The sequence below is a fragment of the Camponotus floridanus genome, unplaced genomic scaffold, assembly GCF_003227725.1.
Source record: "Camponotus floridanus strain SB8 unplaced genomic scaffold, Cflo_v7.5 scaffold6, whole genome shotgun sequence".
Taxonomy (NCBI): Eukaryota; Metazoa; Arthropoda; class Insecta; order Hymenoptera; family Formicidae; genus Camponotus; species Camponotus floridanus.
This window is the reverse complement of record NW_020229769.1, coordinates 4,341,493-4,353,915: the sequence shown is the minus strand read 5'-3', so window position 1 is coordinate 4,353,915 and position 12,423 is coordinate 4,341,493. Positions and strand designations below refer to the sequence as shown.

The 12,423-nt window shown below is 36.7% G+C and overlaps 2 protein-coding genes across 3 annotated transcripts; both read right to left on the bottom strand.

The window, feature by feature from the left end:
- Window positions 1–248: 248 nt before the first annotated feature.
- LOC105250081 (inositol-tetrakisphosphate 1-kinase) lies at window positions 249–3,153 on the bottom strand. 2 transcript variants are annotated; one of them, XM_011255986.3, is made up of 5 exons: window positions 2,589–3,153; window positions 2,132–2,137; window positions 1,838–1,979; window positions 1,616–1,752; window positions 249–1,546 (listed from the first exon to the last, which is right to left on the bottom strand). In XM_011255986.3, the coding sequence occupies exons 1-5, from the start codon at window positions 2,697–2,699 to the stop codon at window positions 971–973; spliced, it is 972 nt and encodes a 323-aa protein (XP_011254288.1). In that variant the 5' UTR covers window positions 2,700–3,153; the 3' UTR covers window positions 249–970. The 2 variants fall into 2 exon arrangements, with proteins under 2 accessions (XP_011254288.1, XP_011254278.1); XM_011255976.3 differs by having other exon boundaries at window positions 2,039–2,137; window positions 2,589–3,148.
- Window positions 3,154–3,698: 545 nt separating this feature from the next.
- Window positions 3,699–10,164, bottom strand: LOC105250181. The gene is made up of 7 exons (XM_020027181.2): window positions 9,985–10,164; window positions 8,822–9,068; window positions 8,580–8,740; window positions 4,575–8,318; window positions 4,433–4,481; window positions 3,964–4,155; window positions 3,699–3,887 (listed from the first exon to the last, which is right to left on the bottom strand). Exons 2-7 carry the CDS (start codon window positions 9,002–9,004, stop codon window positions 3,858–3,860), a joined length of 4,359 nt encoding a protein of 1,452 aa, XP_019882740.2. The 5' UTR covers window positions 9,005–9,068; window positions 9,985–10,164; the 3' UTR covers window positions 3,699–3,857.
- Window positions 10,165–12,423: the final 2,259 nt, after the last annotated feature.

The window sequence follows — 12,423 nt, the reverse complement described above, 5'->3', positions numbered from 1 at the left end:
AGCTGAATAGATAGATAGAGAAAAAGAAAAATATATATACATATCTTATCCCACATTATTTGATCAAGATATCATATCATTTTAGTAAGATTATTTCATTGGATTGCAGCAAGATTATTTCGTTGGATTGCAGCAAATTTATCATAATTTCTTTCCACTTCTGTACAATTTATTCATATAAAATATATATACATATAAATAAGTAAATTGATTAATATCAGACTCTATATTATACAATAACCAAATAAAATATATATGTATATTTTACAAGAGTCACGGAATTTATTACATGTTTTGGATGTTTAGAATCAATCGGTATAATTGCGATAAACACAATGAAAATGATGTTGCAATATTTTCCAATGACGAAATTGCTATTTATTGTGTAAAAACATAAAAAATGACATCTAATTATTATTATTGACATTTAATCATTCGAAAATATTGAAAATATCTTCCCGTATTGTCGCAATTACTCCAACTGTTCTTATTAATCTTATATTCGTTCGTATCACGCATTTTCTCAATTATGTATATTTAATATCTTCAACAGTTCACAGGCATACATAACATTGTCGCGAAAATGCAAAATTGTAGACGCATAAATTGTACAAAATATCTTCCCTGGCAGTCATGAGAGTCGCATTATTATATTGTACACTGTGGAATTTATTATAAAATACAAGATTCGAATTCGCGAATAAACGCACGATACTCCATATCGCGAATAAGCAGTGTGCCAAACGGGATTCATCGTAACAAAATTTAATATCAAAATTACTAGATTTAATAGGATTAAATTGGGAAAAATTAAGAAAGACGAATGTTTCATATCTTTAAAAATTTCTTTAAAAAAATGTGTAAACGCATATGCGAAATAATGTGTCCTAATATTGATGCTACCATATAATTAATTCTAACAGCTTAATTTCACCTAAACTTAGTATATTATCTATTACATATTACATATTTATTTTGTGGATTTTCTCTTTTCATCACTTTCGAAACCAGAATCTAGATCATCACTTTGACACTTTTTCAATGTACAACCTTTGGAGTTTTGTCTGCAAAACCCTCGTTCTATCAACAATTTCTTAATGCTATCTATTAAATGCTCAAAAAAATTTGGGTAACCGTCGTAACCAGGAAACACATTAACATCTATTATCGCATACTTTCCAGTATCATTTTCGATTACAACATCTATTCCAACTAGAACAAGCCGGAATATTTCTTGAATATTTTTCACAATCTTTTCGAATATTTGATAATTTGGCTTTACAGTTAAAGGAATGTCATCTTCAGACAATATAGACCACTTAGATCTACTTCCACTTTTCGATATATCGTGCGAATCAAAAAATATTGTACTCAACGAATTACAGTCTTCTTGGTAAAAGTTTTTGAAGCTAGGACGCTCAACTACGTGGAAACGATCGCCCACAACGAATAATTTATATAAAATGGCGTTATGATTGATAAAGTTCTGAGCAACACAAGGTAATTGACAGTCTTTCAAATCCTTTTCATTAAAGATGATCATCATCTAAAATTAGATACTAAGTAAGTTTCTCAAATTATATTTCTCTCATTTTATCTGACACAGGATACATACCTTGTGCGCGTCACTCGAACCGTACGCAATGAGCGGCTTACAAACAAATGGATATTTAATACCGCGCTTTTTCAACGTCGATGCTATTTCGTGAACATTGTTGCTTTTGATTTCTACAAAGTTAGGAGTAAATATATCTGAAAAAGAATAAATTAATGATAAAAATATATGGCTCAATTATTTTGTAATCAATATTATGCAATAGATTATAAGTTTTTTAACCTTTAAACTGAATGCCTTCTTGTATAAATTCATAAGATTCATATCGATTGCGTAAGTTTCTAATATTGTCCAGAGGGTCGATCACAATCAAATCTGGATGTTTAGCAATATACTCTTGCAGCCGTGAAACAATATCTTCAGCCTGTAAAGAATACATTATAGAATCAGATGATATAAACATGATGATGAATATTTTCATACATTTTTATCACCACTTTCCGCATGCGATTGTGTATCTGTTAGTTTGTGTAGAAAAACATGTAATGGTCCCTGCTTTTCAAGGCTTAAACTCACATCGATCTGAAACAAAGGTGAACAGATTTATCGATACTACAAATACTTTTTGGCTCCTGAAGATTCGCTTGCAGAAATGATGCAATCTTTGGAATATTACAAAAAGAAAAAAATATACTCCGCTCTTTGCAATCCCAGACAGCACAAAAAGGCCAAAAGATGTCTTAAAGGATTTAAGACGTCTTCAAGTCGTTTTTTAGATGTCTTTTGGACATGTGAGGATCTGTCTAGGATCTCAGAGAACAAAAGATATAATGTTGCGGATGTTAAAAATGCAAACAATGCATGTTAAAATTTTCTCTAATTATAACAAAAACTCAAATTACTCTACATTTTCAGATCACAATAGAAACTAATATTACCACCCAGACATAACCTATGTCACACGCAACATATTCCTCCGGATTTCGTCGGAATAAAATTCGACACGTCAGAAGGGAAAGTGCCGATCGCTTACCATCCTCAGTCGAAACCCCTCGGACTCGCATACATCCTCGAAATCGTTCCAATTGAATTTCTGACGTTTTTTCTCGGGCACCCAGTAACCGATGACATACTTGTCGCACATTTTGCCCCGTCTTCGTTTAATCGCGGGCAGATCGGGTCCGATCGCGACTCGCGCTTACTCGTTCGATGCGAAGAAAATCGCCGATCTCTCCACCTCCCTCGTGGCACTATTTAAACGATCCGCGATGAATCGATCTCATATTCGCGCAGCGTGGAACGCGGTTAGGTTTCGCCGCGTTCGAAAAACGCCGTGTTTCGCGCGAAACCGTCGATCGCCCGTCCTCCGATTCGCCTTCGAGGGTCGACTGTCGGGAGGCGGCTGCCTCCACCGGGTGGCTTCCACGGAGCTGCCGAATTATCTCCAATTAGCCTCGTCTTCTCCGTCGTTTCGCACGTTACTAATTCTATTGTTTACTTAGCAGAGCGCACACGTTGAACATGCCGCCGGAAGTGTACTCTTTATCGGCTATGCGCGTGATTGGAAAGTAAATAGGCGCCGGCAAATACTTGGAACTGATTCGTTCTTTGAACGGGAGATTAGAGTTCGAGAGTCGTGACGATGATTAATTGACGATGATTCAATATTAATCGCGTTAAAAATCGTAAGATAAGGAATTTTATTGTGGAAACCTCTGCGGGAGCAAACTGTGTATCATTTATGTGCGATATGGACAAAAATACATTACGCTCTTTCGTAAGGAATATATATATTCTTGTACAGTAATAATTGCTAAGTTTTTATTTACATTAATTAATTTTAATATCAATATTAATTTAATATAAATTGTAAATATAATTTATAATTATTAATATAATTATTTAATATAATAATTTTAATATAAATATTAATTTAATATAAATATTTAATACAATAATTTTAATATAAAAATTAATTTTTAATAACTTAACACTCGTATCATAAAAAAGTGTACAATAGAAATGCAGTGTTCATAAAAAGACAAAGATATATATTTTATATACATATATTGCATCATGGATAATTAATTATTAATTACTATTAATTATTATTAATTAATACATAATTAATTATTAATTACGATTTAATGAAAGAAAATGTGATATGCTCGATTTCTTTGGTATCATTATAAAAGGCACGTGAAGGTAATTAAAAAAATTAGCGTAATAGCATAAATTAGCGTAAATTTTCCTTCATTATGATATAAACTAACTATTGCGATGCGTCGACGAATTTCTGTGTTTAAATGCATCCGGAATTTCCTAGCAAAGACTGCAAGAAAAATGATAATTTAAAATATCGTCGACATTTTTTTTCTTTCTTCTTCTCATCTTCCTCGCATACTCACCATCGGAGAGTCGTTTAAAGAAGTTAGCATACTTCTGGTAACGAAAATTGTTGCACTGCTCTCGCGATCTGTCGAATTACTCGAGATTAATTCACTTTTCTTCAAAACTCTCACTTCCCCGAGAGAATAGGAACACGAACTTGGCATATACAGTTCTCCCTCGGAATGAGACGTCTCTGACGAGGTTTCAATCTAGGATTGCAAACAGAATCAACTTATTATGCGTGTAACATCCGCTGATTTGCATAAATTATTATTATCTCGACAGAAATTGAAATTATGTAATATAAAATTACAGCAAGTCCCCTCATTATGTCAATTTAATATTAAACTAATTCAGTTATATATAATAACATTTTTACTTGCGTTAGTAAATTAATTATGTAATGAAAGAGAAAAAATAGCGAAAGCTCTTTTTCTGCATTTCTCTCTCTTTCATTATATTTTATATAGATAATTTTTAACTTACTTCCTTTGCATTTCCAAGATTGTCAACTGCTAACGCATCATGGGGGGATCTAAAAATAATATACGCTTAATTAAGATTAAATAATTTCAAGGAATTAACTTAATATCAAATTAATTAATAATAATATTCTTGTTATATTCACATGTTATCGTAATCCAGTAATGTGCTACTGACGCAGGAATTAGAGCCAGATAAGGTATCTATTTTACATTTTTGTAAATCATCATCAATCATTTGCTCATTATTGCTTTTTGTATTTTTCAGAAATCCCGAGTCTTCGATTCCTTCTCTACAATTGTCAATCGTCATCGATTTGCCACGAGTTTCGTCGTCTTTCGTATCCTCTACTAAATCATTCTCTCCAGTAATAATACTTTGCTCAATATGCGACGCGACCTGTTTCAAGGATAATTTTTTTACATTCGATAATGAAGCGAATTGCTCTTCATTAATATTTTTTGTATTTTTCAGAAATTCCGGGTCTTCATTTTCGTCTCCATGATTGTCGATCGTCATCGATTTGCCACGAGTTTCGTCGTTTCTCGTATCCTTTACTAAATCATTATCTTCAATAATACCTTGCTTAATATGTGACGCGACTTCTTTTAGTGATAATTTGCTACTTTTCGCGCTCGATAACGAGGCGTGATCTTGTAGAGAATTGTCCGGACAAGAATTGGCAACAAGACCGACCTCTTCCTTGACTACAGAATCTTGCGAACCGATGTTTTTCTTGGTCGAACAAGATTCGATATCTCCCTTCGTCGATGAATGTACAAAACTAACGTCCTCTTTCTCCAAGATTTCAGCAATGGATTCCGAAGAGTTTGCATCCAAATGAATTCCCTCGTCCTTCATCTCCGAAACTTTCGCAGGTAATACATTTTGATTCGTCGACGTGATATTATCATGAGTTTCTATTATAATTTCTTTTACAGCTTCTTGTGAAATATTCTTATCCTCCACATCTCTACGTCTCTCGTCATTCACATCGTCCTCTTTATTTTCTGCGGATGCTGCGGTCGCAGGATTGTCAGCTTCCAACGTACACCCCTCATTGAATTTTGCGGATACGGTTCTCCTGGACGAATTTTGAGAACTCTTGCGAGGAAGTGTGTCATCATCGCTGCGAATATCGGAGATCTGCTTCAATGACTCGGCTTCCGAGTACGAGTTTCCCTTGCTATTATTTTTGGAATTTTGAGCAGACTCGAGAAGGATCATGGAACGAAGAGGAGCCGCGCCTTCTCTCTTTTCTTCTTTCTTCGCGGAAGAATCGGAAGAAAGTTTATCGGACTTTTTGAAGTCGCAAGATTTCTTGGCAATTTGCCCGATATCATCGTTTGCATCATCTTTCACTTGTGTTTGCGGAATCGATTCTTCAATTGCATTTGTTCGAATCGAGGAATCGGCGACGTTCCTAGGAAAGGTCTCCACATCTTTGATTTCTTTGTAAGTTTGATTATTTTTACTAACATTAATCTCTGCATCGTCTACGTTTGCTGTTTGACATGTGTCTTTCTTGCTATTATTCTTAATATGTTGAATAGATTCGGAACGAGCCACGAGATGAACGCTTCCTTTCGTTTCTGGATCAGTCTGACTTTGAATATTGATGAGAATATTCTTGAGAATGTCCAAAGTTTCCGTCTCACGCGTCCTGCGAATCGATTCGACGTTGCGCAAATTATCCAGGAGCTTTTGCACCGCGACAGGCGCGATCGTCGACTCCTTCAAGGCATCTACCACCTTCCCCTCGATGCTCCGCTTTTCGTCCTGCAGGAGGTAAGCGATGAACCGATCCGCGGCCTCGGACGTATCCTTTTGGAGAGTCTGCGCGAAAACGTTGCCGAAATATTCCTTCTGGGAATGATCGATGTCACGCTTGGACACTCTATTGACATGTGATTGAGATGTGACATGTCGCTTCGCATTTGCATGATTGTCCCGAGTAATGTGCTTCTCCCCGGATATCTGTGTTTCTCTTCGCGTACTGGATAACGCGGGAACTATGTTGGAGAATGTCGTGACGTCTGATTTATATATCGACGATTCTGATAAATGTCCTTCAGTCCTGGGTCGTTGAACTTTATCGCGAGATATCTCGGAGCCATCGCTCGAATCTGATACAGGAAACACGCTAGATTCCACGGAGTTTTTCGAGTACTTGCTAGGAGAGCCGCTTTCCTTCGTGAAACTCGATGATTTTATCTCTATCGTGTCCGTGGATGTACTCTGCGAGTTCGCGTTAGTTTCATGCATCTTTGACGGTACACACGAGACGGTCAAATCCGTATTCTTCAGTTCAGTTTCGAAAGTCAATCTAGTCGGCTCGTTCAACAAGAGCTTGCGATCCTTATCAGCTGACGAATTATGATGAAATTCTTCGTGATTTATATATCGCAGTGTTTGCTTGTCTTTATCCCCATGTATCGTGGATTCGAGCCTCGATAAAAATTCCGCGAAATTCTCGACCGTGCGAACGACACGTTCAATCTTTCTTTCGTTAGAGAGCAAAATTGTGTCCAAATCGTTTAGACACGGTCGGTACAAATCAATCTCATCCAAATTGTCCTTTATTTGAGAATCATCCATGCAGGTCGAGATGAAAGACTGATGACGTATATCCTTGCCAGTGACATCATACAGCTTACCTTGTTCATTATGACTGTCAAAAGTGTTTGTAAAACGTTCATCAATCTGTGTCTGATGTGATCTCGAACTTTTCATCGCTCGATAAGTTTGCGGAACGATATTTCCACGGCGAGGAAAATCTATTTTCTTTAAAGTGTCATTATCAGGCGGTAGCTTTGATCGATCGCTTGGATTCTCCTCCTGTATTTCATCTACAGTGTTTTCTTCATTTCGTAGGTGAATCTGCTCATCGTTGTCCTTATTGAATATTCTTCCTTTTTCCGTGTAATTTATATCATTGTGGAAGGTAATTTTGACTTTATTTTTTGACTTTTCTTGCAATATTGCATTATCAGTTCTTGAATTTTCAATCACGACGGATTTAATTGCTTCTTGATTTGTCGTGTTTTTCAAACATTCAACTATTTCCGTTTTGCTTTCTTTTCTCTCTTCTCCATCGATACAATTTTGAGCTCGAGACGTGAGAGACTTGTTTCGCTCGTCATCTTGTTCAGAATCTCTGATGTCTGAAACTTTCGTAGTTACACAAACACTTGTTTCGGTTGCAGCTTCCGCGACAATCGGTCCCTCATGTTGCGACGTATCTAATCTCACGCGTAGCGTCTTCCTCGGTGCTTCCGGTATTTTTCGAAGCTCGTTGTCCCCGGACGTGACGGGACTTTCAGCGACGTCAAAGTGGCGCAGGACGTAAGTGGCCGTGTTCGCGTGGCAGTAGGACGTTTCCGGCGAGATGTGCACGTCTTCCAGGTCCTGCCTCGTCAGTTCCCGGTCGACGATGTGCACCGACGGTCCTATTTGGATTTTGCACGTGTTCTCTCGCGCACGAACGAGCTCGCCTTCAGTTGCCGATGATATTCGTCCCGGAAGATTGTGAGTACGATCGTCTCGCGTTGTTGCCTCGTTCTCGACCTCGTTGTTCGAGTCCTTCGACGACGATGAGTCGTTTCTCGAGGGCGTTCCGACAGGCGAGGCACGTTCTTGCAAGCGATCGTCGCTTCCGTATTCCAGGGACCGGCAATCGGCACGTCGTCTTCCTCGCGACATCCGAAATTTAGGCGCCGACAAATCGACCCTGCGAACGGTGACTCGCGGAGATCGATCCTCCAGATGCGCGCTCGTCCTGTCGTTCGCTTCCGATCTCAAGGTGCTTGCCTCGTAAAACTTGGAGGCCACCAGCTCACGAATGTACAGCATTTCCTCCGCCTCGTCGTCTAAGGGCGGGTCCAAGTATCTAGAAACGTGCAGTATGATAATAAATAATGTAAAGCTCTTTTTCTATTCGTGTATATATTTCATTTTTAATAAATTCTTTTTCTATAACATTAATTGAGCGACAAGCTCATGATGTGAGATGGAGAAATGATGATAAATTAAGAAATGAAATATAATACAAATGATGTATGAGGAGAATGTGCAAAAAAAGACTTGTAAAACTTCTAGATAGAATATTATGCAATATTAGTGTGTCAAAAAATTCGAATTTTCTACTCACGTATTTTGATTTTGTCGCGCAGAATCGAGACTTGACATTGCACAGACTTCCATGAGTTGTACCTTTGCATTGTTAATAATCTTCTCGGCGTTTTCGAGCGCAGTCGACGTTTCTGGACTCAAGACAGGATTAGATTGCACTTCCACCGATCGATTTTTAGGCTACAACGATATTTAATGTTTACTGTAAAGAATATATATTGAAGCAGTTAAATGTTAAATTAAAAGAAAATCGCCCAGTACCATTTTCTCGTCGCTTTTTTCTCTTTTAGGAGATTCTCGATTACTTCTACAAGCTTTATTCTTGATTACCAATCTTTTGGACGTGGCAGTTGAAGGATATCGATTCCTATCTGTGATATCGTCATCTTTCTTGCGCGATACATCCTCTTTTTGTTTGCAATAACATGTGCGAACAGAAGCCATCTCTCTTGAAAATGTGGCAGAACAGATTCCGTCCTTGCACGATTCTAAAGAACTCGAATTTTCCCTGCAAAAAAAAGAATATTTTATGACTTAATATTTTTGTTATCATAATTGTAAATAACGATAAAAAATTATTCTTTTATTAAAGTATGAAAGAAATCATCAATCAATTAAATATTTTAAAAAAGTATCAGGCGTTTTCTATTCTAATAATTATCTTCATTTAAAAACCTAAAGAACTAGGTTGACTTAATTTTTACGATAAATGATTATATATAAAAAGAATTAAATTGTATATAAATAAGTAAATATATATATATATATATATGTATATAAAATAATTAAATTGTATATAAATAAGTAAATAAATATATATGTATAAAATAAAAAAAGAATGAATTGCCTAAGTAATCGGTATGATTGATTCCACGTGTCGCGTTAGTAAAGAAATAAAAAAATAATGTAATCGGTCACAGTGAGTCATACGATAAAAAATTAACAGCTAAATATCTATACATAACGATCTAACAATGTTCATCGTACGCTTTAAAATATGCATCAATTGGCAAGCTCGACGTGCCATGTCCTTGGACATGCACGTGGCTCTTAATCCCAATTATAACAGACAAACAACGATGTGATTACATTAAAAGGATCGCAGATCATCTCACGTGCAATCGGCAAAGCGTTTGGAGCGTCATAACAAATATATTAAACGTTGAAGTTTCCAATGATATACATGTATACGAGCGCTTTATTTCCTTTATCAACATACAATCAAGTATCATATCGACGAAAAATTATACCATGTTTTTTAATATTTGCATTTATAAAATTGACAGATTATCATAAATCTAGAAACAAAAATAAAATAAATATCAACAAAAATAAAATAAATATCAACAATACATAAAGGTAACGTAAAAATAAATAAATGAAATATGTGCAGTAAGTAAATATGAAAATCATTCGTTTCATACCGCGATATCGATATCTCTCGAAAACGCTATAGCTTAGATAGAGAGAATGGGAGAACGTTGGCGTTGTGTTCGAGTTCGAGCAGAGACGGGTTCAAGGACCGGCGATAATGAAGCTTGGAGCCTTTCTCTCTCTTTCTCTTTGAGGCGGGGGTGGTCGCCCACCCTCTCCCTTTCCAACTCTTTCCCGACTGAAAATCAAGCCGCTCTCCCGCGCAACGTTCAGCTACGTCGTCGAACCTTCCGCGATCCCGGCCGGCTGCAACTGGCGCGTCTCTTCTATAGGCAATGGTATCGATCCTTAAAGGGGAGACCCCAAATCACCGGTTGTAGCCTTTCGCGACCACTTCCTGGTCGCGTTGTTGAGTCAATCAATTTACCCTGCCAGCTGTTTCCGACCGCGTTAATCACGTTTCCACGAGGAAGAGAGGTGGGGTCGAAGAATTTGTCGTAAAAAAAAACAGAGATACATGGTGGCAGAATGGGGTGCTTTCCCAATACCGTTCGTAGCGTTTGACCTGTGAATAATACGCCGGCGCTTTTTGCTGCGCGATTAATTCGCGCGTGAAACACGCGCGTTATCCATGGATGACCGTTCCCCGCGGCCTGTTCCCCATGCGTCATCGCGCCTCCGCAGACCCGGGGCACGATGCGTTCACGAGGAAAAATCGGTGGCATTTTTTCAAAGAAAATGTCGTACGGCGTAAGGCGAGCTGCGGTCGCTTGCCAGGGGACACTAATTTAGCGAAAGGCCGACGGATGCGATCGGATGTCGAATGACGTCAGCGACATCCTCCGCGCTCCCAAGGAGCTCGGCCGCTTTAACGCGCTCCCCCGCGCGTGATCAATAACAGTACGTCAAAGGTACGTAATGCGCGACGTTCTTTAAAGACGATGGACCGTTTAATCGCGTGATGACCGCTTGTCAACCTGTCCGCACCGAAGACCAACCTTCCCTTCACATCCTCGCAAGAGATGTCTTGTGTCATCGCGATTACATATGTCATTTAAAGAGATAAGATTATTTTATATTTTTATTTTATATTTATATTTTTGATAATTACATTTCGCGTAAATTAAAATGTGTACGCAGAAAAAAAGAAGTGTCAAATCAAAACTTATATACTTAAACTAACATTCATTGTTTCGTATATACGCAACAATTTATAATCTTCTTGGAGGAATTTATTAATTTTAAATTTCAATAATATTATAGTCTTATTTTAATACTGTCATCTCAAGAATATATAATTATTTAATTTTATTTTAAAAAAATTATAATCCTTGATTTAAAAATGTTATTTTCTATCTAACATTGTTTCTTTTCCATTCAAGAAAATTAAATCTTAAATCATAAGAATATATTTTTCTCGATTAAACTATATAAAATGGCTTCATTTAAGTAAGCAATTATTTACTCAATTATATTTTTCTTTAATTAACGCGATAATCTCATTTCGAGATTTCCATGTTAAAATTAAATATATTTTCAAAACAAGAATGTCCTTTTTTTCTGTGTATACGTGTATAAATCTTTTTTTTATAATTTTTCTTTTTATAATTTTAATTTTTTTATTCACAAGCAAGTAATCTCTTCTCTTGCATTTTCGTCATGCATACTCTTCTAGATTTACTTTTCATCTTGATTTCGACGCTTTCGTAAATATTTTTCGTTCGTGACCGAATAAGAGAAGTCTCTGAATAAGAGAGTCAACACAATAATATAAACACAACAATTTCCAGGACGTGATCCGAAGGAATTTACTACACAGCGTTTCAAAGAGCGGAACGTGCCTTATTTCCTAGCGTATCTTATTTTCAAAGTCACGGCGATTAATACGACGTTCGAAAGGGAAAGAGAGAGAAAGAATGAGATAACATAGAAAGGTCCCCATATATTTTATCTATGCGCCCATATATTTTATCTATCTACAAGAATCTTAAAGATACGACCTTACCGTTACCTGCTTTAGGTATTAGTCATATTAGGTGTTAGTCATCACGTTGCAATCATTTACGCGCTATCGTTCGATTACAACACGAATCACTCGGCGAGCTTTCGCACAATAACGGTCTTTATGCACAGTAACGGTCGAGAATGTTGACCCTTAAAGACGAAAGATAGTTCTGACGCGAGAAACCTTCTCTATTTCGCGAAGAGGGGGAAACGACAGCTATATTCTTTTGCAAATCAAAATGATAAACATATGTTTTTTAATATAATATGTTGCGAATCTCTGTTCACTTTCCATATTCTTTAAGATAAAAATCACGTTTTCTTGTCAAATTTAACTCTTTTCATAGCTAATTAATTTTTAAATAATTAAATTAATAAAAAAACACACAATACAGGAAATTTTTTTCGTGAAAGAAGAGAAATTAATCGAGAGAAAGGAAAGGAGAACGCACACGTATGTATAAATGAGAATTCCCTCTCGATTC

Excerpts from the sequence above, each read along its gene's own strand:
- LOC105250181 (XM_020027181.2), bottom strand. The coding sequence starts at position 9,004 with ATGGCTTCTGTTCGCACATGTTATTGCAAACAAAAAGAGGATGTATCG. Across the intron at positions 8,741-8,821 it reads AAAAAAGCGACGAGAAAATG|CCTAAAAATCGATCGGTGGA; the intron begins GTACTGGGCGAT and ends ATATCGTTGTAG. Across the intron at positions 3,888-3,963 it reads CTTTAAACGACTCTCCGATG|TCTTTGCTAGGAAATTCCGG; the intron begins GTGAGTATGCGA and ends TTTTTCTTGCAG.
- LOC105250081 (XM_011255976.3), bottom strand. The coding sequence starts at position 2,699 with ATGTGCGACAAGTATGTCATCGGTTACTGGGTGCCCGAGAAAAAACGT. Across the intron at positions 1,980-2,038 it reads CGGAAAGTGGTGATAAAAAT|GCTGAAGATATTGTTTCACG; the intron begins GTATGAAAATAT and ends TATTCTTTACAG. Across the intron at positions 1,547-1,615 it reads GTTCGAGTGACGCGCACAAG|ATGATGATCATCTTTAATGA; the intron begins GTATGTATCCTG and ends ATCTAATTTTAG.